General features: G+C 47.5%; 1 protein-coding gene across 3 annotated transcripts in view; it reads right to left on the bottom strand.

Moving 5' to 3' along the window:
- The window catches only part of PKD1 (polycystin 1, transient receptor potential channel interacting), a 121,209-nt gene that overhangs the window by 35,378 nt on the left and 58,163 nt on the right, over positions 1–27,668 (bottom strand). For all 3 annotated transcript variants that reach the window (XM_075565719.1, XM_075565720.1, XM_075565721.1), the window contains exons 7-22: positions 26,879–27,093; positions 26,004–26,119; positions 21,305–21,431; positions 19,895–20,148; positions 18,459–19,229; positions 17,802–17,933; positions 16,884–17,059; positions 15,594–15,727; positions 11,391–15,004; positions 10,116–10,265; positions 9,361–9,504; positions 7,827–8,106; positions 7,463–7,679; positions 5,212–5,371; positions 4,214–4,363; positions 1,275–1,419 (exon numbers count right to left, since the gene is read on the bottom strand). In XM_075565719.1, coding sequence (XP_075421834.1) covers positions 1,275–1,419; positions 4,214–4,363; positions 5,212–5,371; positions 7,463–7,679; positions 7,827–8,106; positions 9,361–9,504; positions 10,116–10,265; positions 11,391–15,004; positions 15,594–15,727; positions 16,884–17,059; positions 17,802–17,933; positions 18,459–19,229; positions 19,895–20,148; positions 21,305–21,431; positions 26,004–26,119; positions 26,879–27,093 — 6,785 coding nt within the window. The remainder of the gene's footprint in view (positions 1–1,274; positions 1,420–4,213; positions 4,364–5,211; positions 5,372–7,462; positions 7,680–7,826; positions 8,107–9,360; positions 9,505–10,115; positions 10,266–11,390; positions 15,005–15,593; positions 15,728–16,883; positions 17,060–17,801; positions 17,934–18,458; positions 19,230–19,894; positions 20,149–21,304; positions 21,432–26,003; positions 26,120–26,878; positions 27,094–27,668) is intronic.

The following is a 27,668-nucleotide window of genomic DNA, read 5'->3' as shown; positions in this document are numbered from 1 at the left end:
ACGTCCATATGCACTACAATCAAAGGAAACATTTATATAATCATGTATTATTGGTACCTCACCCCAGCGCCTTAAACGGATATTCCCTCTGGTGTCTGACCTCTGTTGGAGGGGATGTGGACAAAAGGGAGACATGGCCCACATATGGTGGACATGTCCGGTTATGCAGAATTATTGGAAAATGATTCAATCGTTGAGTAGATCACAGAACTCCAGATCCCTATAGATCCACTGGTCTTATTAGCTAAACCGGTGGCAGATATAAGACCCTCCGATGAGAAGACTAGTATCTTTTATTCTCACGGCAGCCAGATGCGCTATTGCGGCCTCCTGGAAGAAATTGGCCCCATCCCCCAAACGTGCAGTTGAAAGGAGAATTAGCGAGGTTATGGAAATGGAAAAAATGACGGCATTTTTAAATCAGTCCACTGACAGTTTCTACAGGACCTGGGACCCATGGATAACTATGAGGCCCGGGCGGGCTTGAGACGCGACACTGGGGGGAACCCGTGGGGGGCCCCCCCTCCCCCTTCTTCCCCCCACCCCCCCTGTCTTCTTCTTTTCTTTTTCTGTCTACCCATTTCTTTTTCCCTCTTAATATCTTAGGATCTAGACCCACCACTACACCAGCTTGATTTCCTTTGTTTAGGAGAAAGTTGGTCATGTATACAGATGGGTGGATAAAACTCAAATTTTTGACCTTACTAACCAATAAGAAAGGAAGAACCTCAGATACATGCTATAATCATTTTATCTGTATAGGTTTCAGTGAACCACTGTATTTCATTTATACATTCTGTAATCTGTGCTCAAGCTAATGTTGCATTATCCTTCCCTGTCTAAACTGAATAAAAAAGTAAGTACAAAAAAAACCCCAAGTAATCCCAGCCTGCCATGTAACTGCACTTTTCTCCGACCCAAAGCAGCTCTTAGAACTATGTACTGTTCATCAAAGCAACAGAGATCAGCCAGTGCAGCTCCACAAAGATGAGGAACCGTTATTAACGTTATGATTAATCATGTTTCTTCTTGTTATGTAGTGATGACAGTGTGTGCAGCACTGTACACAGATTTTTACAGGCACAATAAGTCACTGCCCGTAGAGCTTACAATCTGAGGCACAGGGAGATAGTGACTCTGCCCAGGGTCACAGGGAGCCGATACCGGGAGTTGAACCAGGCTCCCCTGATTCACACTCGGTGGTGTTGTTATCAGTCAGTGCCTCTACTCACTGAGCCGCTTCTGCAGGAACATGGATCTTAACACTGACTCACCCATGATATTGAGGATGTTATCTGCGATGGTTGTGGGGGTCTTGGTCCCTTGGGTGGTCTCATTCTGCAGGATGGACATCATGGCCTCCAGCTTGTTCAGTGTTTTCTGTTGATATGATGCACAGACAAGCTCCTTGCTGGCCACCTGGAGACAGTCGGGTCAGCACAAGATCAGTTTCTGTCTGTTTGGCCACGTTTTGGGGATATCTGATATGCAGACTATTCGTGGTGGCCACATTGCTGCCACTGTATGCCATAAAAGATTGCAGAAAATCGCTAGGGTAATTGGGCTCCCGGAGCTTATAGCTTATGCCGTGATATCCACTTTAACAGTCATCACATAGATAATATGCCGCCTTGAGTATGGATAAATATATATATTTGTAGAAAGAGTCCCCAGTTCAGTACTTTACAGATGAAAAATGTATATCCTCACTAGCAGCATGTAAAGGTGCTATATTATCACTAGCAGCATGTAAAGGTGCTATATTTTCACTAGCAGCATGTAAAGGTGCTATATTCTCACTAGCAGCATGTAAAGGCGCTATATTCTCACTAGCAGCATGTAAATGTGCTATATTATCACTAGCAGCATGTAAATGTGCTATATTATCACTAGCAGCATGTAAATGCTATATTATCACTAGCAGCATGTAAAGGTGCTATATTTTCACTAGCAGCATGTAAAGGCGCTATATTCTCACTAGCAGCATGTAAAGGTGCTATATTCTCACTAGCAGCATGTAAAGGTGCTATATTCTCACTAGCAGCATGTAAAGGTGCTATATTCTCACTAGCAGCATGTAAAGGCGCTATATTCTCACTAGCAGCATGTAAAGGCGCTATATTCTCACTAGCAGCATGTAAATGTGCTATATTATCACTAGCAGCATGTAAAGGTGTTATATTTTCACTAGCAGCATGTAAAGGCGCTATATTCTCACTAGCAGCATGTAAAGGTGCTATATTCTCACTAGCAGCATGTAAAGGCGCTATATTCTCACTAGCAGCATGTAAATGTGTTATATTATCACTAGCAGCATGTAAAGGCGCTATATTTTCACTAGCAGCATGTAAAGGCGCTATATTCTCACTAGCAGCCTGTAAAGGTGCTATATTATCACTAGCAGTCTGTAAAGGTGCTATATTATCACTAGCAGCATGTAAATGTGCTATATTTTCACTAGCAGCATGTAAAGGCGCTATATTTTCACTAGCAGCCTGTAAAGGTGCTATATTATCACTAGCAGCATGTAAAGGTGCTATATTCTCACTAGCAGCATGTAAATGTGCTATATTATCACTAGCAGCATGTAAATGTGCTATATTCTCACTAGCAGCATGTAAAGGTGCTATATTATCACTAGCAGCATGTAAAGGTGCTATATTTTCACTAGCAGCATGTAAAGGAGCTATATCCTCAGTAACAGCATGTAAAGGTGCTATATTCTCACTAGCAGCATGTAAAGGTGCTATATTCTCACTAGCAGCATGTAAATGTGCTATATTATCACTAGCAGCATGTAAATGTGCTATATTCTCACTAGCAGCATGTAAAGGTGCTATATTATCACTAGCAGCATGTAAAGGTGCTATATTTTCACTAGCAGCATGTAAAGGAGCTATATCCTCAGTAACAGCATGTAAAGGTGCTATATTCTCACTAGCAGCATGTAAAGGTGCTATATTCTCACTAGCAGCATGTAAAGGCGCTATATTCTCACTAGCAGCATGTAAATGTGCTATATTTTCACTAGCAGCATGTAAAGGTGCTATATTCTCACTAGCAGCATGTATAGGTGCTATATTCTCACTAGCAGCCTTTAAAGGTGCTATATTATCACTAGCAGCATGTAAATGTGCTATATTATCACTAGCAGCATGTAAAGGTGCTATATTATCACTAGCAGCATGTAAAGGCGCTATATTCTCACTAGCAGCATGTAAAGGTGCTATATTCTCACTAGCAGCATGTAAAGGTGCTATATTCTCACTAGCAGCATGTAAAGGTGCTATATTCTCACTAGCAGCATGTAAAGGTGCTATATTCTCACTAGCAGCATGTAAAGGTGCTATATTCTCACTAGCAGCATGTAAAGGTTCTATATTCTCACTAGCAGCATGTAAAGGTGCTATATTATCACTAGCAGCATGTAAAGGTGCTATATTCTCACTAGCAGCATGTAAAGGTGCTATATTCTCACTAGCAGCATGTAAAGGTGCTATATTCTCACTAGCAGCATGTAAAGGCGCTATATTCTCACTAGCAGCATGTAAAGGCGCTATATTCTCACTAGCAGCCTTTAAAGGTGCTATATTCTCACTAGCAGCATGTAAAGGTGCTATATTCTCACTAGCAGCCTGTAAAGGTAGTATATTTCCTGAGCCTTTCTTCCAAAGGGTTAGTACAATGAAATATGTGTGTGTGTGTATATATATATACACATACAGTACATACATATACACATCATATTATATATACTGTACATGCATTATATGCTGCATCTGATTTCTTTTCACATTTTGTTCACAAAGCATTTAGTGTAATACTCCATAGACAATGAAGCCGTGAGCAGAAATGTCCACATTATAATGAGGCAGCAGACAGGTGTGTTTGGGCCGAGCCCTGAATTTTAGGGTTAACAATTCATTAGTTTCCATTCACTGGAAGCTCACCCATTGTCTGTGCTTTACACGCACAATACGGAATAGGGGGTTTGTGACACTTACTGACATGTTATAGACTGTGAAGGTTTAAAGCGCTGAGACCTCTAACTCCTCAACTGTTCTATTTGTTTAATAAAATGACATGATGTTAAGCAGTGTTGCCAATTTACCGGACTGTCTAACGGCAGAAAGCCCAATATGAGGATAAAATAATAACTATCTGTCTTGGTCCAATCCCCTGGGTGCTCTGACATAGCAGTTGTGCCTCTTACCGTACACTGTGCCAGCGCGGCTGCGATCTGCTGTATATCATCCACCGTGTTGACTTTCAGCGATATCAGGGTGTCCGTGATATTCTTGCGCACAATGATGCGCAGGTCTCGCTCGCTTGGCTTGTCTTGTTTGTTCATCACCTGTTCGTACTGACAGACGGACAGCGGGAGTTCGCAGGTGGGTCAGCAGGAACATACAGTATATGGGGCACAAAACTCTATCCCCTTAATCCCATTGCGGTCAGAGAAGCCTGCAATGTGTTTCATGCAGTGATTCCCAATACACGCGTCATGCTACAATAGTCTGGTGTGTGCTTTCTCCTCTGTACCTATCTCCGTACAGAGCAGCATGGGATTCTGGGAGCTGTAGTTCTGCCAGTGTTTTGTAGACCCTGTTTGCTACACATTCTGTAATTGAGGAACAAGCAACACGTTACTCTGCAATACTAAATGGGTTATATTTAGAGATAGGAGAAACTGTCACAATCCGTTTCGCGGAATTTCCTGGGCGTTCCATTGAAAATCCGTTCCGCGGATTGTTCCAGTTTCAATCCGTGCGGATTAATCAAAAACCGCCATTGGATACAATCCGCTGGAGGATTTTACCAATCCACTCCACGGATTCCTTAATCCACTTGTGAATTTTAAGAATCCAATCCACGGATTGAGCATCGGATTGTAGGTGATAAAAAAAAAATCCGAAAAAGACGAAGCATGGCCAAGCGCCCTTTTTGACATTAATTCGCGGAAATCCACGGACCATAGGAACAGGACGATCCAAATCCACCCCCAAAAAATTGCCCATCTCCAGTTACGTTTTAATGTGAGAAAGCACTTTTCTTGCTTGCACTGCCAGCAGGGACATTTAGATTAGGATAATATATTAGTAATGCGTGTTACGATTCTCTGGACTGTTAACGAGCCTTCATATACTTTTCAGATGACAGTGAGCTGAACTTCTCAGTGGTGGAAAGTAGTAAATAAGAGACATCACTTACCTCGTTGAGGACCGTGATGAGAGCCAGGGAATACTCTGTGACTTGCTGGGGGTCTCCTTGCTTCACCAGGCCCTGCAGGGTGGTCTCGGTCAGGTTATATAACCAGTGAGCGAGGCTTCGAAAGCCATTAGGGACGGCTGGCAGAGAAATAATCAGAGAGCTGCACAGCAGAGGACAGGCAGTTTGATTAATGCATGGACAGATGTAATGTATCAGTGAGAGATATACTCAGATAAATGTGCTATCAGGACACCTATATACACACACACACACAGACTCAGTCCCAATATCAACACAAATTATACTGGGAGCTTCCTGGGGTAAACATTACTGTGCTATGTACTAATAATGATTAGATATAAATATAATGAAGAGAATGCACAGCACTCGCCTTAGTCTTCAGTAAAAAAAAATATTTATTCCACCAGATAGAAAAAATGATCAAAATGGGGGACGTTTTGGACCTATATTGCTTTTTGTCATGGAGCTGGACAAAGGGTCTTGCAGGTCAAAAACATACTCTCTTCATCAGATATGGAAAAAAAGGTGTATACTTGTGTACCCCCGAGGAAGCGGATCAATCCGCGAAACGCGTAGGGTGACGTCACACACCATGCGTCTTGGCGTTCAAGGGCGCATCTCTACAATCTGCAGGCATCGTGGATCCTATGTGTCAACACAGGCATCGGCTCCCTTCTACAACAGAATCTCGCGAGAGAGGTTGAGCTGGTTACCGGTAGCGGCGTCTGGGCCACGAGCAGGAGAGGTCTGGCGGCATTAAGCAACTCCCCAGCAGACGGAGATCCCAACGGGCCACCCAGCAGGTCTTGGTAGGAGACGGAGGGACGTCCGTGCAGGACACCTGAGGCGGAGGGGCAGCCACTCCTCGTTGATGTTTTCATTCATATGCGCTTGATCTACTTGCATCTTGTAAGTAGGATTCCTATAGTTGCCTGGCGCAGGATCAGTGAATGTTCATGTTTTTTGTTTTTAACTGTGTACTAAATGTTTCTATTTTATCTACTTGCTCTATCACTCTGATTTTTTCTTTTGCTTATTATCTGTTATTATTGTAGGTGCATTGTCACATAACGGTATTACACTATGCTGCTGTGATTATTTCTTTCCATGTGCTGAGCGACGGCTGGATCCATTCACCACATCCTTGGAACTTTATTCAGCAATTTATTCTCACCTATACGGCTGTATTCACTTATATTGTATCATTTATTGAATTGCATTATATTGTGTGTTATTCACTTTTTATAGATGCAAGGGCGCCCCTATTTTTGTTTTTGTACTCTTCATCAGATATGCAATTTTGAGCCACAGGGGCTTATCCTGGCTCCTCTGCTTCCACCGCACCAAGTTAAGTAAACTCCCTGTCTTATACACATTCACTGTCTCTGTATGGGCTGGAGTTGTGCAGCAAGTGTGCTTTCCAGCCCACAGGGAGTTAACCTCCCCTGGAGAGGCTTGTTGCAGGTACAGCAAATCAGCTAATTAGCCTGGTCTCCTGAGTGAGCAGGAGAGTAAAAAGTAGACAGAGAGCTGCACACACAGAGAGACTGCTTACCCCAGAGAAGGGGGAGAGAGAGTGACTTCTCCCCAGCCAGAAGAAACCTGGCTGGCCCAATCACCTGGGCTTGCTGGACATTGGTCGCAGAGTCCCTGCTGGGACTGCCTGGGTGGCACATCCAGGAAGAAACAAGGACATGAGTCTGCTGTGGAAGCAGAGCTGTCCCGTCCGGGACATTGGATCAAGAGGGATTTCCTGGACTCTTGTGGGACCGCGTCCCAACAACAGATAAGGACTAAATAATGTATATTTGGGTGCCTTAGGACTATTGATATTGTTGCTAACCGGGTGGGTTATTTGAAGCTGGGAACCAGTTTAGTTGGCCAGCGACAATCAGAGCAGGAGCTGATGTTTAGATAGTCTCCTGATAGGAGTAGGCTTTATTTTTATGATTTATTTTTCCTTAAAGGGACGGTGGGCCTATTATTGTGTTATTTAACACCTGTAAATAAACCTTGTATAAAGAAATACAGAGTTTCCTGCCTTAATCTGGGACACAAGATCTTGCAATGTGACGGTGGAATCACAATATATATATATATATATATATATATATATATATATATATATATACATACGCATAATATTTACATACATATACATATATTGACTCAGCTACCATACCCAAGGAGATGCAGCTATTTCATTTATTGCTCAGAATGATCCACTCACTGGTTTAGGGCGATGGTGGCTGCTCCTTGCTGGTCCTGCACCACCACGGAAATGTCCACGGTGAAGTGAGACTCGTGCAGGCCCGTGGGAAGGAAGGTGCTGTGCTCGGACCTGCTGCCTTTGTACACCCAGAACTCGTCACAGTGTCTGGCTCTGCAGCGTGTCACTATCAGGCTGAACACTAGGGAGGCGCCTTCATCCTCTGCATCTCTCCAGCCTGTGGGGACAAGGACCGCAAGGAATAAATATATATATATATATATTATATTTACATACATACACACTTGTATTTGTTTGTGTGTGTGTATATATATATATATATCCTGAAGAAGACATAGGGCCATATTTACTACAATGCACTGACCTGTGCACTCAAAGTGGATCTTTGTGGATAAAGCATGTATCGTCCCGTTGGGAAAGATCCTGCAGGTTCCCCCAGAAGGTGGGCTGTTGGGGAGCAGATCTATGGAAGCGTAAGCCTCCTCCTCCATGGTGGGGTCACTGACATGAAGAGTAAATGTGTATCCTTCTCCATCCTTCAACACCCCCTGCCTCAGCACCAGGTTCATCTCCCTGTCTCCCGTGGATGTGGTGCTTGCATCCAGAGCTAGGGACTTGTTGCTAAAACTTTGTGCTGTCCATCTCTGCAAAGGAAGACCAACGCCCGTGAGTACAGGGCAAAGAACTGCTCCGTAACAGTGAGCGACTCACAACAGCTGCACAACATCGCATCTCTTTATGGGGGGGGAAGAACTGATTATTTGGGGGACTGGAGGTTCTTGCTTCTTCTTCCACAGAGGTGCCTGCAACATACTGCTCTAAAACGTGTGGTGGGCACCTAACCGCAACGTGATTAAGACAGAAACTTAGAATTTATATTTATCAAGATATTTGGGGGGTTATTTAAAAAAGTCTCCCACCTGCTTTGCTGGAGAAGGACAGCAACGTATTTATGAAAGGCACAAAGGCCCATGTTTACTAAGGAATCTTCTGTCACATAGTATCTGGCAGCGCTGGAAACTAAGTAAACATGGCCCTATATTCCTTTGCGCAGAGGTTTATTTTGATTACTTTGGTGGGATTTTTAATGCCCCGTGAAAACGGTGATAAAAGCAAAGTGATACAGTATTTGGAGCAGAAGGAAGAGTTAGGAAAGAGCCATTGGACACAGTGGTACATATCAATCATTGCGTGACGTGCCTTCATATATATTTAAAAAATGTAAGCATTGATGAAGCCACCAGGTCTAAGCTGACAGAGCCTGTATAAATAACTTACAGTAAATGAAAACAACTTGACAAAAGCTTGCAGCATTTGACTGAATAATAAACCACACACTGTGCATGGCATTAATAAAATCTGTCTGAGACATACTGCACCGACACACTTTATTCGAGCAAATACCCAGTATGTACCTGGCAGATACCTGGAATGCGCCGCTCCTCACCTCTGACAAGCCCCGTTGCATTTGCCTTCCCAGCCTGGGTTCATGCCTGGCTGACGGGCGGCTGATCTGTTAAATGATAATGATTAGGATTTAATAGGCTGCAATGCTTCGCGTGTCTACCAGATGGCATAAATTCATGAATTGTAATGCAGTATATATATATATACTGTGCAGTATTGCAGCCAGCGGGAATAAAATGCTTCAATCCCTGCCTGGAAAATACCTCAATGCACTCGGGCAGAAAACAGTCACAAGCCTCAATACACCCGGGTATACCCGAATTCGTGGGACTAGCCGAGCTCGAATAAAGTGTGTCGCCAGTGTACCTTCCAGCAATATAACATCTGGAAGCGTTACATAGATGATGTCACTGCTGTCTCTTCTGAACAGCTGCTTCTAATTAGAATCGCATGCTTCAGAACTGTAATAGAGGACGGTGCAGTTATCTTACCCCAGACCTGGAGTCATCCTGACAGTTCCTGCAGCTCCCCTCCAGGTACACATAGGAGCTTGCGCTCACCTCATACACCGACTGCGCCTTACACGAAACGCATTTCAATGACACAATGGGGACGCTTCCCCTTTTAATCAACACCTGGTGCAAGAAAGGGAAGACAAGACACACTGGTTTGCACCATACATTAAAACATCTGCAGGAATCTCTACAGACTTTTATATGAATATACATCTATGCTGGATAGGCAATGCTGCAAAAATATTTCAACCTCTTTGCTGCAAGAGGAGCTAGGAGTTCTATGTATCAAGGCAATAGGAATTAAGCTTGTGTCAAAATCCCAACATTCTCTGCTCCAATTGTTACATTCGCTTGCAATTTGTAGGGTGTCAATAGGAGGTCATTGGGAGTCGCCTGCCTCACATAATATAAAAGGAAGTATCCAATTATGTGCCTGTGTGCGTCATCTCTGCATAAACACGCCACCAGGTTTTGATGTAAATCTCCCAGCCTAGTAATATTCTCCAGATTTATTAAAACGTCTTACAATTGATGCAACAGTAAGCAAAAAATGTGAAAGTGTATCAAAAGGCAATTTTCCTTAATACGAGAGAGCCTATTATAATTCCCTCCCTAAACCCTTCTCTGCCACCAAAGGGGGCTAGTGAACTATAGAGAAATTAATAAGACTGAAACAGGCGTGTAAATTAAGGATGAAGGCGGCCAAATGTTGACCTCTTCTGTACACTGACCGTTTGATTGGTGGACTCAGAGTTTCTGCCAGGTTTGCGAACGGTCAGATAGAAGGTATATTCCACTTCTGCTTCCAGCATGGTTCTAGGAATGGCCATGATGCCATCCTCTGAATTGAAGTCTGGAGAACATCCGGTGGCTTCTGAGTTCTGCGAGGGAAATATGACATGGAGAGTAGGCCTAAAGTCTTTGGAGCAATCCACTCCATCACGTGTATATTTATAGCATTGAGGTAGACATGGTTATTGTCAATGTTAAGGCTGCAAACTTCCTCAGGGGTGTCATTAAAAAAAAAAAAGATGTTCTCTCGTGGAATTTCGGGTATAATAGCAAGTTGCCACCAACAGCATTGGTAATAAAGTAGACATGGTGGAAAGCAAAAAAAAAAAAAGAGCACCTTTTGCTCAAGGCTCTACCATGAGTAAGATTGTGGGCTGCATCTAACATGCTACCATTATACTTAATGTAAATAAACTCGTGCAGGATATAGAAGAGCTCATGATCTAGTCTCAGGTCCCACTTGATTTGGGACGATGGCCTGTCTGGTGCAGTACGAGTAAATAATGGGCCTTATTTACCAAGCAGTGCTATCCCGTAAGACACCTACACCAATCCGGCCCACTGAAACAAATGGTCTGTAAGGTATCTTCCAGCACAGGTGTCTCAAGGAGCAACACAGCTTAGTAAATATGGCCCAATGTATGATTATGATATCAGACCTGAGTTAGAAGATATCATACCCATGAATGACTGAATTTTGGCTACTGTTAGTTTACTGGTTTCTCCAGGTATTTGTTACTCATAATGAATGAATAAATACTATTTTACAAAAGACTCTCCGGTATATGATGGCTCTTCAGCCGTGAACTTGTTCCCAGTAACTCTGAGCACACTGACATAATCCATATGGAAGGAGCTCAAATATCATCCGGCTTTGGATGCTCTGACCACTTCCCAGACCTGTGGGTTGAATCAGTGTTAAGGCGACATAACAAGGCCATGTTTTCTTCTTTAAGGAAGCAGCTGCATTGGCAAAAATAAAAGACATAGCAAAACATCATATGCAATCATCAGTTGCATAATTTTAACTAGTTATCTGCCAGAGTAGTCTGCAATTTAAATATAGATGTGACCCACGCCATGTGCATGGCACACTTCTATGGATGCATAAACCTTTGGAGTAAAGACTACATTTAATAAATATTTTCAAGATGCTGCAAAAATGCATCAAATGCTGTAATCCCACATGCTTACAAGTTAAAACAGCCTCTCACCTTAGTGGATGATGTGCAGGACCATTTATATTGCAGCGGAGTTTGCCCACCTTCTTCCAGGTTGGGGTCGTAAGACTTTTCCCCGTCCAAAGAGAGATCCCGACTATTGGACCAAACACGGTAGGATCCGCCATCTATGATGGGCACAAGCTTGCTTGGCATCATGGTAACATTGGCAAAACTACTTCTAGACAGAGGTGTGTCCCCAAAGGATACAGAAAAGGCAAAGCAATAGTCTCCAATATCCAGCGCTAGTTTGGGTACCACCAGCTGGGGTCTGCTTACATCAACGGTTTGAAGATGGACTTTGTCTGACTCGCTGTAGTGCAGGCAGCTAGAGGCTCTGTATATCTCCCACAGATACTCCGTTTGGTAGCTGATGCATCCTCGCAGGTTGATCTCTGCCTCAATGTAATTCCTCTGACACCTCTTCATTAACACTTGAGGTGGAAGTACAAGCTGCACTTCAGGCTCTTCACACTCCAGGACCCGAGTGGTGACTGTCATTTGAGCAATCACGAAACTTATTAAATTACTTGCGTTGACCACCACCAGGTAGTCTCCAGGTGCCTTGTAGGAATGGTTGGCAGCTGCTGTATGGGTGATCTGACTTGGAGATCTATCCCCAAACATCCACCGAAAGGTTACTTCCAGAGGACTTGGTAGCACAACAGCTTCAAAAGTGACACCTCTGTTGACGAATGTGTTAACAGGCTTCAAAGAAACTGCTACAATCTGTTCTTGAACTCTTATTATCTTTGTGATGTTCTGACTCCCAAGGTCATTTGACGCACTCAAGTGAATTTTCAGAAGACCAGCAGCTTCTGGGTTGTAGATGACACTCCTGCCTGCAAGGCTGGTGATGGAGTGGCCCTGCAAATCAAACTGCCATGTGTAGGCCACTAAGGAGCCATTACTGACCTCTGCTGTGAAGGTTTTTTCTAACCTAGCTGGCATAGCTAATTCACAACAATTCACAATTTCCAAATTTTTTATGGCTTCGAGGACAGATATCATTACAAAATCCCTTTCTTCACTGACCTGGTTATGTGCAACCACAGTTACTGGGTAACCGCCAATTTTTGTGAACTCGTGGGTATAACTGGTGCTGTTAAGCAAAATGGAGTAATCTCCATTTATCGTCAACTTGTAGGTGACAGAAGAACCAGCTGACATGTGGATTGTAAAAGTGACTTTCTCTCCTGGTTCCACCACTCTTTTGCTCACTAACAATTTGAGACCTTTGATTCTGTCCTGCACGGTGATGTTCCTGCTGTCCGTTTCCCAGCTCACATCGTTAGATGCATTCAGGCTGATGGAAAAAACCCCAGCTTCACAGAAAGGCACCGCCACCATCTTCTCATCTTTCATGCTGTTAGGAAGCTTCCAAGACCATGACACATTTGTGCCTCTCTGCACATTAGCATTGAGGTAGAGGACAGTGCCCGTGGCTATGTGATCCCCTTTATGGTCCATTGTGGAAATGGATAATCCTTCAATGGGCTCCTGAACAAAGATAGAGATTGTTGCATTGGCTGAGCCCAAGGTGTTGCTCGCAATGCTGAATACCTCCTTTAGATTAGGACTTTGAAAATGATAAAGTACAAAGGACTCATAAGTGAACCAAACCACGCTTTCCTCTAAATACCACGTGTATGTCACCCCAGAGCCACTGCTCAGGCTCATGCTAATGTTGACAGTGGCATTAACAGCAACTGGGTTCGGCAATGCCAGCAGTTTCAATTGGCCTATGCTTTCTATAAACTCTATACTTCTGCTAACACTTGTGCTCCCCAACATGTTGGCGGCTTTCAGAATGATGGTGTATGTCTCAGCTTCCATGCTGATAAACTGGAATGTCTTTCCATTGCTATTCTGAATGACACTGTCGTTCTTTATAATGACCCAACTGAAGGAGATGTTAGTGCCGTCCCTCACAGCAGCCTGGAGCAGAAGACTTCTGTTGGTCGGGAAGCAGCAGTCATTCACCAAGTCAGTTGTTACAATATGCAGCCCTTCAATCATCTGCAAGACGTAGATAACAATGCTGTCCTGCAGGGAGCCGATCTCATTCTCGGCGGTCACAATGACATTGAATGTGCCGACAGAACGGAAAGTATAAGAGATGGTGGAGGAGCAATAAATGGGTGTGCAACGGTCACACAGTATCCAGGAGTAACGGACATCATCTCCTGCCAGGAGAAAGGCAGAAAAACTTACAGAGCCATTTAATGGCACCACAGTCCTGCTAGCATTCATAGCCAGACCTTGTATCCTAGCCTTGACGGTGACATTCAGGCTGACTTTGCTGCTGCTCACTTCATTCCAGCTATTTAGACTGATGGTAAAGCTGCCTGTGATGTTATAAGCTTGAGTTGTTACCTGTGCCTCTTGAATCCTGCCATCTCCAAAATCCCAAAGGTATCTAACATTTGACCCATTTCCTACAGCTGAAAATAGGTACATCTGATCTAGTTCCAGAACCTTTGTTCCATTGTGTTCAATTTTGACTGTCCCCACTGGTTCTTGGACATCTACAAAGGCAGTATCATTGTTGGAAGATACATTGTTGAACACAGAGACAGTGACCAGGTACACACCAGGGATCTTGTAAGTGTAGCTGGCTTCTGTCCCACTGTAGTGTTTTGAGCCATTTGTCCCAAAATCCCATGTGTACCTGTACTGGTAGAAAGGGAAGACAATGACTTGGAACTGGCTTTCATTGCCAAGACTTACATACTGTTTAGCTGGCAGGAGGGTAACATTGACAATTTCAGGCTCTACACAAACATTGGTGTAGTAGTATGCCTTGTTCACTTGGCTGGAGAGAATTAGGGAGAGGGGGAATATTCCACTCTTTGAGAAATCATACTCCACGGAAGGGATACCATAAATGGTGATACTGGAAGAGCCATTGCCAAATATCCAGTTGAAGGTGTAGTTCTTATAGTCCCCAGAAACATAAGCTGTTAGTGTCATGTTGGGATTTTCCAGGATGCAAGTTGAGGGCTCTATTTTCAGAACTTGTAAGACATATATGCGGACATGTAGGGTCTCTGACAAGGAGTTCACTGGATTACTAGCTGAGATATTGACTGTATAATTTCCGTCTTTAGAGTATGAGTGATTGATCATGGGTTCATTGCTCTCCAGCAGACAGCCATCCCCCATGTTGAAGATCCAAGTGATATTGTCCCCCGTTTCCACCGATGCGTTGACAAATGTCTGCAACCCTCTCTCAGTTGGTTCATCCGAGGACACTATCAAGCCACTGATCTCTTCATGGATGTGGAAAGTCTCAGAGGCCCAAATTTCACTAATGCAGTTCTTGGCCTGTAAGCTGACGTTGTATATCCCTATGCTGAGGTAGGTGTGGTTCATCGTGGGGTCACTGCTATCAGAATGTAAAGAACCATCCCCAAAATCCCAAGTGTAGAGGACCTCAAAAGGTGAGGGCTCTGCTGTTGCTTGGAAGGTGATGAGTCTCCCCCTGACTAAGACTCCCTCATCAGTTTTGATGGTCAGGTTGGTCAAAAAGCTTTGAACTTGCAGAGGGATCAGCTGAGAGAGGTTTTCATACTTGTTTGTCACAGATATTGTCAGATTGTATGCTCCTGTTGGAGATATAAACGGAAGTAATTAATGTAAGGTCCCTTATACATTGGTATATTACATGATGGCATGTCCAATATAGGTTACTCAGTGGGAGCTATTTATCAAAGTCTCCAGCTGCAAAACCAGGGCAAAACTGGTGCAATCAAGAAAGTCCCACAGATGTCAACAGGAATGTTTTTCCTTAATAAATCTGGTACAATTTCTTTGCCCCAGTTTTGAAGCCAGAAGTCTTCGATACATAACCTCCAGTGTGTCTACACTTAACAAGGGTAGATGTATTGATTTCTGGAGTAAAAAGGTCTAAGGTGCAAATAGGGTGCGTCATATTGATGATATTAACGAACAGGCAGATTTACAGTCTGAATTATTTCTGGTATCATTAAACATGTCAGGAACTGCAGACCTCAGGGATTTTATTTCTAAATATGTTGAATATAGAAATTCATAGGTGGTTGTTCATCAAACTGCAATAGTGCTGATCAGTGCACTATCAAACGAAATCATTGAGGATCGCGGGAGTTTCTATGCCATAGCGTCCAGCTCAGCATTATCGCAGTTGTATGACTAACGCCCTTAATGTGTTCTTACCTGGCTCCCAGTAAGTGTGGGTCACATTATTCTCTATCAGCACCTGATGAATCAATGGGTCAGGGACTAGGAAGGTCTGGTTGTATGGTGTCCGGAACTGATGAACCTGCTGCGTGCCATCACCAAATGTCCAGCTGAAGAGGACAGCAGGGAAAGAGTGACCATGTATAAGCCATCACATCCATCAGTGATTTTATAATAGCAGTGCTGAACGCTTTCTTTTCAAGCCCATTCAAAAGAAATCAGGGCCATGAAATGTAATGAGATACCTAGTGGGGATTGGTTGTCTGTTAAAGCTCAAAACTGTATAATGTTGATATTTATGAAAAACTGTCCATATAATTCATAGTTGGTACAATTAAATGCGTTAATAATTGAATTATAGAAATAGGAGCAAAAGAACTCCTAATAGAAGTTGCACTCTTAATGTATCTTATTTCTTTAACTGTATCAAAAAGCACATAACTGACTGCAAATACACATGCAATTAACACTTTAAAATTAGCCGACGGTTTCATAGCTAATAGTGATCAACATCACATACTTGAAAATGACCCAGCAGTTCACATTTAGTTGTGGTGTATATCATATAGTTATGTACAGGTGATTATTGCCCTTCAGATATAACACTAGTTAGTGCTAAATATTATCTCACCAGATATCCAACATCAAAAAAGTATTACATCATTATGGACACATATACGGGAGAAGAAAGCCTTGTATTTGTAGGCAGTCAAACCTAGCAGGGACTTAGTCGTTCTCTCCTTTCGATGTTCAGTGCCGGGGTGTCTAATGCCGCGCTTATAGTGCCGGCGACAGCAACGCTGACTTCACGCTGCGGTCGCTGGAAAAATCAAATTGATGCTACTTCAAGCGATCGCGACCAAGCCGTCGCGCCGTGCCTACTATAAGCGCGCCAAGTTTTAGCTATCAACTATTCCCATCACATTATCAACCTTATATAAAAAAAATAAGATATGGAAAATCAGTGTTATAATGATGTCATACTCGTTTGATGTTGGATATTAGATATGAACCGCTAGCTAATTTTAAACAGTTAATTGCATGTGTATATTGATGTCAATGATGTGCTTTTTGATAGTTAAACTAACAAGATAAATTAAGAGTGGCACTTATTTGGAGTTCTTTTCTCCTCTTTCTACCATGAAATGTAACACCTGGAACCTATGAAAGAGGCCTTCAAATGCATTGCTCTTCAATTGGGTAGGGAAGAGGTTAAAAGATAACCCACCTCATGCAGCAATGTTAAAACTCAAAGGAGCATCTCACCTGAACACGGCATCCACAGCAGAATCAATGAGTATGCTGGCTGACATCTCTAGCACAGCATTCTGGGTAACGACACCAGGGACCCCCGACACATGCAGGTCACCCATCATGTTCATCTTCTCTACCGTCACATTGTAACTCACGGTGGCGTTGCTGACATGGTTTGAGGCCGTCAGCTGTGAAACAGAAACAGAAGTCTCTCACACAACAGCTATCACGTCATCGGAAGGGGGAGAAAGGGAAGGGTAAGAAGGGTAAGAGAAGACCACAGAGAAGGAGAGCGAATGAGTGTGACAGATAACAAGAAGACACGTTTCTTAAAGCTGCAGACCAAGCAATATCCTACATGTGTTTTTTTTAAATAAATCAGTTCTGTACTATGATAAAATACTTGTAGTATTTTTTTTAAACCACTCTGAATTACATTTTTAATGTATATAATGTAACAAACATTTTTTGTTTCTATAGCAACCATTTACAAAGTCACATTCCCTTCCTCTTCTGAAAAAGGCTCTGGCACACCCCTTTTTGAGCCTTGCCCCCTCTCTCTAGCAGTGCACCAATTGTATCTAGTGACTGCCTGGTCACATGATCTTCCCCACATAACTTTGCATCTTTGGTCCTCTTCTGCTGTACTGATAGACATTTAGTGAACCCTCGAGCCGAATCTTCGCCGATCGATCACAGGAGAACGGATCAATCGACAACTTAGCTAATTACTTATCATTGTGTGGATTTTATTGATGCACATATTAAAGGGGAAAAAACAGCAGCTTGAACTGCTGCTTTAACAGGTTGAGGGAAGAAAAAAGATCAAGAGAGAGAAGTCAGTAGAAAGGTGCAAAAGAAAAGGCAGAGAAAGGAAACACAGGGATGAGGATAAGGGACAAAGAGGAATGAGACATGCTGGCTACATACCGAGAGCTTGTAAACAGCAGCGCTCCGGTAAATGACATTGAAGACTATATTGTAGTAAGTGAAAGATGGCTTGTCATCCACAGTCCATTTAAATGTCACATCTGAGCCGGCCTCCACTGAAGCTATGTAATTCTGCAAGAGAAGTGACACAATGACTGAAGACATGATCATTTACAGAAGAGGTGACACAGTGACAGAGCCACCCGCCACTGAAACCATGTAACTGCCGGAGAGGGCGACGAGACGCTGTTTGTGCGGGTGGAAGTACCAAATTTGACTTTAATTCGCTTTGCTCCCCTAACATAGACACTTTTGGCTGGTGCCAGGTTTCTCCCTTAATTCTCCCCATGTCTCTGCTATAGACAAGTATTTCTGCAGTAGATGGACTCCAGAGGCTGGTTAGCTAGTGGTTTGGACAAAGATCCATGTACAAACTCCATTGTGATATGGATAATTGATTATATAGTCTAGTTAAGATATTATGTGAATACTAAAATGTGTTTGACTGTATTCTCGCTTTGTTAACCCTTTACAATACACTTGGTTTTCTCAACTACATTAATTGCACTTTTGTTCTTCCGAGTGCTGCCGATAACTATTGCTAATTCAAGGAATGTTCCAGGACAAGATAACTGGTACCGCCGAACCAAGTCTTACCACGCGGTTGTCGAGTAGGACTCTGGTCTGCGGGTCCGGGCTGGCACTCAGACCTCTGATGGGCTCCTCCTTTTTCACCTGCACAGTTATATTCTGCGAGTTTACAACATTCTGCACCATGATGTCCACATCTGAGACCCCATCGCCAAGGCCATCGAGCTGTATTTCTGAGTACCAGATATCCCCCTTCCCGGCACACCCCGTAGTCAGAGCAGAGATGGCCAAGGGGCACGTCCATTGGAAGCTCTGGCTCTGGTTGCTGCCCGTCCAAGAGGCCGTAGAGTTCGACCCAGAAAGGATCTTAAGGACCAGACTGGTCTGATTAGTAGGAACGTAGATAATGTCCTGCTGTGGTGGTGGGTAGATGACATGTAAACCCGAAACCGGTGATATTACCCAGAAGCTGCAGGATCTGTTGGCATCAAATGCCTGGTTGCTGAATCGTGCTCTGACAGTGTACTGCCCAGGATGAGCCAGACCAGGGTTTGGGCGGTGGCTGAATACAGGAGCGATTTGCTCTGTGGTGCCGATGACCCTGACTGAGCAGGACTTGCTGTTGGCCTTCTCTCTTGACCAGTTGCCAGCTGTGCTGTTGGCCCATGCTGCTCCCAAGAGATTGCCTGGGATGCAGTCCGTCCAGCCAGACTGATGAAGGGCTTGATAACCAGGTTCAGAAGAGCGGCAGTGCAGGAATCTCTGGGTGGGGGCATCATGTTGGATAACAAGGAGGTGATCAGGGTGCACATGGATTCTTACATCCTCAAACAATGCCTAAAAAGGAAATGACATGTTATCAGTTATTCTTTATACCTCTTCCCAGAACGTGGGAGTGGGCTGTAGAGATGTAGCTAATAAGCAGATTTTGTGCGAATAACCTGCTTTAAAGCGGCAATCCAAGGTGGCTAATTTGTTTTCACATTTTTTTGTACATAGGGTTGAAGCAGGGGGTCTCAGGAGCTGAACCCTGTTACTTTCAGCCCCGGGGGCCCCCTGCTTTCCGAGATACTTACCTGCAAATTAGGTGCAAGTAGCCGCTCTCCTCTACCGACTTTCATACCGATCATACAGATTCATGCATATTTGTTCTGCCCTGCTACTCCTGTAGCAATCACCATGTGCATAGACACCTCAGTCTCACCCGATAAACAGATCATACACAAACAGCTCTGCCAAAGCCCATCAACCTTTCTCTTCCTGTACTAAACAACACGCTCAGCCACGTCTCTACTCCTTCTGTCTCAGCTTCTAGTCCAACGTCACTCCCCACACCAGTCTCCTACCCTGTAACACTGGGTCCTTCTTCAGCGCTGTATAACGCTAACTGTTTCCCATACATTTTTTGTTCCACAGGGATGAAGAAATCAGGCTATTAACCCGTTCACTAATGGAAGGACAGATTTTGGGACCAAAAAGTCAGCAAAAAAAAAACAAATTACCAAGTACTGCGTGGAGTTTCCAGGGGGTATAATAAAGAGAGATTCGGTCAGCAAGATGTAGCTAGGTTGGCTCCTACTGGACAAAGGTAATGAGGGGGTGGAGTCTTTGGACTCGTTAGCAGGAAAAGATGCACTGTCCACTGGTAAACTGCTGTTGGTGTAATTGCACCAGTCGAATTCCTCTTCACACTCAGAAAGGGTTTCATTGATGTGCACGTTGGCAGGTGTGGAGGTGGGAGTCACCCAGCCACAATCTGAAGTGGGAAGACGTTAGAAGTCACCAGTTAGTAATCACACAGAAGAAAGTCTGGGAAGACAAGCTGGCGTAGGAGGTTATGGTTACATTACACGCTCGGGAAGGAGGATGAGCTAATAGTTTACCTGTTCCCTACTAACTATACACACATACAGTACTCACAGCTCTGATCTGTTTCACTTTGGGTCATACAGTATCGTGCAAAATTGTCTTTTGAATGCTTTTAAATGGACAGTTCTTCCTAGTAGCACTAGAAGTGTGTTTAACTCCTTGAATGCCGGTGGGGTACTGGCACCAGTGTCTCAGCCCCTCCAGCACCTGACGATCATGTGATCACTCGGGGAGCGCGAGGGAATGCTTTACCTAATCTCTTTTGAGATAAAACTGCTTGTGACCAACACATGTCAAGTGCTGACCCTGACTTTTTATTCCCTTTTGTTGTTTTGTGTGATGAATGACGGCAGCAGATATAGTTTAATGAGATGATGGGAACAATAATTACCAGATAAAGTGATATTTAGTCACACCCAAAGAAAATAGGAACTTGCTCATTTTACAGAGGAAGCAAATAATTCTAATTTTTACTTTCAGGGTAACTGAATCCTTCTAAGGAAGCTGATTACATTTGTTTGACCCTTTACTGCCAGAGGGGCCTGCAAGGTATTGCCTATTTAGCAGCAACATTGCGATATATATATATATATATCTCATCAGAAGCAGCCCTTGTCTCCCCACTGCTGGATGAAGCCTCCCTAATGACCTTCTAGATACTGCAGTTACAGCCTCTCTTCTCCATGTTGCTCCAAAACATGTTCTGATTTAATCCTCCTATCTTACTTTTGGTCATCATCTTGGTCTTTTCATCTCTTGGAATCCAGTCGAGTACCATCTTTGTCCAACAATGGTCATTTTTCTTGCGATATGTCCAGCCCACCGCCATTTTAATTTCTTCCCCCATGTGATGATGTCACAGACTTTTTGTTTGCTCTCGAACCCACTCATTCTTTTCCTGTCTCTATGGGTAATACCCAGCATGCATCTCTCTATATTTTGAGTTGTCTGAAGCTTCTGAATGATCCTGGATATTCTGAATATATACTGTATTCATGCCCTCTACATATGCCTACCCCTTTAATGGGCAGATATGGCCTTACCTTGACCATCTGTTTGTGAGAACACCTGGAACCTCATCTGGATCGGCCTCTGCACTTCTTCAGTCACAAATTCCAGCGCTGATAAATACACTTCCTGTGTAAACTGCAGCCCAGGGAAAAACAGCACCTACCAAGGACATACAGGGTCAGGAGGAGAAAACTCACCAAAGATGGTGGGAGAGGTACTGGAAAAAACAGGTCCAGAGCAAGACCTAGAAACAAGTCATGTGAATTAAGAGTATGGTAAATGCTTTTCCCTGGAGTCACAATTACTGCTCCATTCTTATGTGATAATAATACATGGATAAGAACCTTGACAGCCATTTGGGGGAAAAAGATCTGTTACAATGTTGTGGGACATGATCGGTTTATAGACTTACTAGCTGAGAGACCCGGCGTTGCCCGGGATGTAAATGCGTAATAGGTAGTATTATTTATAAATTGTGGAACAATAGGTGAGTATTTGTTGGAAAGGTTGGATAATAATATTGAAAAGAAAGATGGAAGAAAATGTAATACGATGTTGTATAAAAATGGTTTATTGTAACCACACCACAGTACAATGTATATTTTGGTGCCATAAGTGATGTAAAAATGTGAGGCGTGTGTCCTGCTAGGGTGTGAGGCGGCGGGTGGCGCGTGGGTTGTGAGTGCTGTCTGCGAGTGGGGGTCCTGCTAGGGTGTGAGGCGGCGGGTGGTGCGTGGGTTGTGAGTGCTGTCTGTGAGTGGGGGTCCTGCTAGGGTGTGAGGCGGCGGGTGGCGCGTGGGTTGTGAGTGCTGTCTGTGAGTGGGGGTCCTGCTAGGGTGTGAGGCGGTGGGTCAGTGATGTCGGTGCGTAGGGGCGGGAGGCAGCAGGTGTGTGTGGCGGCAGGTATGCGTCGAGTGTGGCGGGTGTCTGTTGAGTGCGTGCAGCGGCTGTGAGGCGGTGGGTGAAAGGCAGAGGCGGCCGGAGTAAGGGCGGGTGAAAGGCAGAGGCGGGGGTGGGGAGGCGGTAAGGCGGGCAGGAAGGCGAAGGGCGGCGGGAAGGGGAGGAGGGGGTGGTGGAGGGGGGCAAGGGGTGGAGGAGGGGGGCAAGGGGTGGAGGAGGGGGGAAGGGTTTGAGGAGGGGGGGGAAGGGTTAGAGGAGGGGGGGGAAGGGTTAGAGGAGGGGGTTGGAAGGGTTAGAGGGGGGGGAAGGGGTGGAAGTGTGGGAGGGGAAAGGGGTGGAAGTGTGGGAGGGGAAAGGGGTGGAGGGGAGGGGGGTGCAGGGGAGCGGAGGTTGGGGGGGTGCAGGGGAGCGGAAGGGGGGGTGCAGGGGAGCGGAGGTTGGGGGGGTGCAGGGGAGCGGAAGGGGGGGTGCAGGGGAGTGGAAGGGGGGGTGCAGGGGAGCAGAAGGGGGGGTGCAGGGGAGCGGAAGGGGGGGTGCAGGGGAGGAAAGGGGAGCGGAAGGGGGAAGAAAGGGGAGCGGAGGGGGGGGAAAGGGGAGCGGAGGGGGGGGAAAGGGGAGCGGAGGGGGGGGGAAAGGGGAGCGGAGGGGGGGGGAAAGGGGAGCGGAGGGGGGGGAAAGGGGAGCGGAGGGGGGGGAAAGGGGAGCGGAGGGGGGGGGAAAGGGGAGCGGAGGGGGGGGAAAGGGGAGCGGAGGGGGGGGAAAGGGGAGCGGAGGGGGGGGAAGGGGAGCGGAGGGGGGGGAAGGGGAGCGGAGGGGGGGGAAGCGGAGGGGGGGGAAGGGGAGCGGAGGGGGGGGAAGGGGAGCGGAGGGGGGGGGAAGGGGAGCGGAGGGGGGGGAAGGGGAGCGGAGGGGGGGGAAGGGGAGCGGAGGGGGGGGAAGGGGAGCGGAGGGGGGGGAAGGGGAGCGGAGGGGGGGGGAAGGGGAGCGGAGGGGGGGGGAAGGGGAGCGGAGGGGGGGGGGAAGGGGAGCGGGGGGGGGAAGGGGAGCGGAGGGGGGGGAAGGGGAGCGGGGGGGGAAGGGGAGCGGGGGGGGGGAAGGGGAGCGGAGGGGGGGGAAGGGGAGCGGAGGGGGGGGAGGGAGCGGAGGGGGAGCGGAGGGGGGGAGGGAGCGGAGGGGGAGCGGAGGGGGGGGAGGGGGAGCGGAGGGGGGGAGGGGGAGCGGAGGGGGGGAGGGGGAGCGGACGGGGGGAGGGGGAGCGGAGGGGGGAGGGGGAGCGGAGGGGGGGAGGGGGAGCGGAGGGGGGGAGGGGGAGCGGGAGCGGAGGGGGGGGAGGGGGAGCGGAGGCGGTGGGAAGGGGGGGGGGAGGCGGTGGGAAGGGGGGGGAGGCGGTGGGAAGGGGGGGGGAGGCGGTGTGAAGGGGGGGAGGCGGTGGGAAGGGGGGAGGCGGTGGGAAGGGGGGGAGGCGGTGGAAGGGGGGGAGGCGGTGGGAAGGGGGGGGGCGGTGGACAGGAGGGGGGGGCGGTGGACAGGAGGGGGGGGCGGTGGACAGGAGGGGGGGGGCGGTGGACAGGAGGGGGGGGGCGGTGGACAGGAGGGGGGGGGCGGTGGACAGGAGGGGGGGGGCGGTGGACAGGAGGGGGGGGGCGGTGGACAGGAGGGGGGGGGCGGTGGACAGGAGGGGGGGGGGCGGTGGACAGAAGGGGGGGGCGGTGGACAGGAGGGGGGGGCGGTGGACAGGAGGGGGGGGGCGGTGGACAGGAGGGGGGGGGCGGTGGACAGGAGGGGGGGCGGTGGACAGGAGGGGGGGGCGGTGGACAGGAGGGGGGGGGCGGTGGACAGGAGGGGGGGGGCGGTGGACAGGAGGGGGGGGCGGTGGACAGGAGGGGGGGGCGGTGGACAGGAGGGGGGGGGGCGGTGGACAGGAGGGGGGGCGGTGAACAGGAGGGGGGGGCGGTGGACAGGAGGGGGGGGCGGTGGACAGGAGGGGGGGGCAGTGGACAGGAGAGGGGGGGCAGTGGACAGGAGAGGGGGGGCAGTGGACAGGAGAGGGGGGGCAGTGGACAGGAGAGGGGGGCAGTGGACAGGAGAGGGGGCAGTGGACAGGAGAAGGGGGGCAGTGGACAGGAGGGGGGGCAGTGGACAGGAGGGGGGGCAGTGGACAATGGACAGGAGGGGGGGCAGTGGACAGGGGGGGTGCAGTGGACAGGGGGGGCAGTGGACAGGAGGGGGGGGGCAGTGGACAGGAGGGGGGGGCAGTGGACAGGAGGGGGGGGGGCAGTGGACAGGAGAGGGGGGGCAGTGGACAGGAGAGGGGGGGCAGTGGACAGGAGAGGGGGGGGCAGTGGACAGGAGAGGGGGGGCAGTGGACAGGAGGGGGGGCAGTGGACAGGAGAAGGGGGGCAGTGGACAGGAGGGGGGGCTGTGTACAGGAGAAGGGGGGCAGTGGACAGGAGGGGGGGCTGTGTACAGGAGGGGGGGCAGTGGACAGGAGAAGGGGGGCAGTGGACAGGAGAAGGGGGGCAGTGGACAGGAGAAGGGGGGCAGTGGACAGGAGGAGGGGCAGTGTCACACACACACACACACACACACACACACACACACACACACACACACACACACACCTCAGTCCCGTGATGTGCCCTTTCTCAGTTCCGTGCGGCGTCGCAGGTGGGGGGGAGGTGGGGGAGCAACACACGCGACACTTACCTGTACTTCCGGCCGCCGCCATCTTCTCACTCGGCGCCGCGAGGGAGGAAGGGGGTCCGCCATCTTACGATCCGCGTGGCAGCCTGTTCCCCCGCCGGGGAGGGAGTGCAGGGGGAGGGAGGTGAGGTGAGTGGAGAGGGAGGTGAGTGGAGAGGGAGGTGAGTGGAGAGGGAGGTGAGTGGAGAGGGAGGGAGTGGTGTGTAGCGGGAGGGAGGTGAGTGGAGCGCGAGGGAATGGAGCGCGAGGGAATGGAGCGCGAGGGAATGGAGCGCGAGGGAGGAAGGGGGTCCGCCATCTTAGGCGCCGCGTGGCAGCCTGCCTGTTCCCCCGCCGGGGAGGGAATGGGGCGGGAGGGAGTGGTGTGTAGCGGGAGGGAGGTGAGTGGAGCGGGAGGTGAGTGCTGGAGTGGAGCGGGAGGGAGTGGTGTGTAGCGGGAGGGAGTGGTGTGTAGTGGGAGGGAGTGGTGTGTAGCGGGAGGGAGTGGTGTGTAGCGGGAGGGAGTGGTGTGTAGCGGGAGGGAGTGGTGTGTAGCGGGAGGGAGTGGTGTGTAGAGGGAGTGGAGCGGGAGGTGAGCACCGGGGAGGGGGGGAGGTGAGTGTGATGGGGAGAGGACAGAGATGTGTGTGTGTGTTTTTTTTTTTTTTGGACCTTTGGCCCGTCACTCCGCCTCAGGCCAATGAGAGGTGTGGGGGGCGGGCCAAGGGGGTGGTGTGAGTGTGTGAGCCCAATGAGAGGTGTGCGGGGGCGGGCGGGCCAAGGGACCAATGAGATTGCCGCTAGGGACGCAGACATACAGTGCTTTCAGAAATATATAGTAGATGATTGGCATAAACTGTAAGGAGCTCTCCATCCTTTCTCCAGGCATGTGCTGTATGTGTAACAGTTTTAAGAATTGTACAAATTGGCTTAAATGGAGTAGTGTACATTGTGTAGACGGACTCTGAATGCTACCATCTTTCACTTCATTTTGACATTAATGCTTATACCCAATAATCTGTAGTGTTTTCAGAAACTAGCAAGCCTTTTATCCCCTTCTAAAGCGGCCTCAGCTGCTCTGTATCTACATATACTGTAAGTACCAGGGTGTGTGACCTGCACAGAGGGTTATGAGTCTTCTATTCATACCTCCACCTCTCCATGAGGAGCTGACACATTCTCTCTTCTCGTCAAGTTTTGTAAGGGCCATGTTGTGTCGAAAACTGGAGATCCCACCACAAAGTATTCAGCATTTAAAAGGATTTCTGTGACAAACATGATAAGACAGGGCCTAGGGTTACTACCTACAGGATTCAGGGGAAGCATTATTTTGGTTCCAGGAATCAGAGCTCTGGATTGCTAAACTGCGCACCTGGGTAGGAGTGGGTGAGTCTAATACAGAGCATATCCGCACACCCCAATATTTGCAGAGGCTCAGAGATGAAGCAGCTGTGGACATGCAATACTGTAGCAGCCCAACTCTCCGACTCGGGTAGCAGCATGATGAACTCAGGAAGCCAAGTGGAACTAAGCCCTGAGCTCAAGGAATGTTTGTGTTAACAAAATAAGAATGTGTATGCTACAGTACGTGGCCTGGCAGGTGGTCCTTATCTGCAATCAGTGAGAGCGGTTTTTGATTTTCCTGGAATGCTGCTGTGGATTCTGGGAAGCTCTGTCTTGGATATCGGGAATGATGTGATCTATTTTTGGAAGTGCCAGCAAGAATTTTAGGGAATGTCAGCATCATGTTGGACAACTAGCACAATGAAACAGAACTGTCTCTTTCTCTCATCAAATATTACTTCTCACGGCACCAGTGAGTATCAATTAAAGTTTGAGAAGTCTCCTCCCTGAAAGAAATCATGCCATGTTGGCAGGTATGGTCCAATGGATTTTGGGGAGTGCATTCTTGGTTTTTGGGGAGGTTTTATGCTGTGGCTTGTATTAATATGATCGGGAAATCTTATGCTCTCCCTTCTACACGAAAGAAGTGTCAGTAATCTTATTATCACACTCACACTAACCTTGTGGCTTGTATTCACACACATAGCTGTGCTTGGCACTGCACAGGTCTGTGTTACAAAGCCCACTTGGTCCCATCCTGACACAACGATCTGCCTGGGAAGGTTCGGGTTCCCCCGGAAGCCAGTTCTGGCAGCTCTCCAGATCGTACCGCTCCCCCACGGGGAGAGCCTCTGCACTGCCGGAATCATTAAACCCGATCCACACCTCCAAGCCGCTTCAAAGACATAACAGAGAGGGTGAGAATCAGCTCCAAGGAGAGACACGTGGAGAAGAGGGGCGAGGTGACAGGCAGAATGTGCTAGGTCAGGGCTGTCTCACATCTGAGGAGTGAAAGGGTCAATTTAAATGTATTTCCTTTTGCATACAGATATCTGTGACTACTGTATATACACATTTTGTAGGCAGACAGACAGACAGACAGACAGATAGATGTAGCCATCCAGGAATTCTGCAGAAACATTACTACTGAACCCTCTGGAAGCGCTGCAGGGTATGCCTAGGTATGTCGAGATATCTGGGGGGAAATGATGCCAACTACATCTATATATAAACTCTACTGCAAACCCTAGAGGCACTTGACCTCCTGACTGCAATTCTAATAATGCACTTCTACTCCTACTGCGTCTATAATCCTCCCAACATATCACTTAGATTGTAAGCTCTTTGGGGCAGGGTGTGCTTTTGCCTCTGTCATTTAGCTGTTGCCCATATTCCCATGGTTTGTAACTGATTTACCATGTATTGTAATTAGTAAAGCCCTGCGTACATTGTTATATATATATATATATA

Source organism: Ascaphus truei, chromosome 11 (assembly GCF_040206685.1).
Source record: "Ascaphus truei isolate aAscTru1 chromosome 11, aAscTru1.hap1, whole genome shotgun sequence".
Classification (NCBI taxonomy): domain Eukaryota; kingdom Metazoa; phylum Chordata; class Amphibia; order Anura; family Ascaphidae; genus Ascaphus; species Ascaphus truei.
This window is presented reverse-complemented; position numbering and strand designations above follow the sequence as displayed.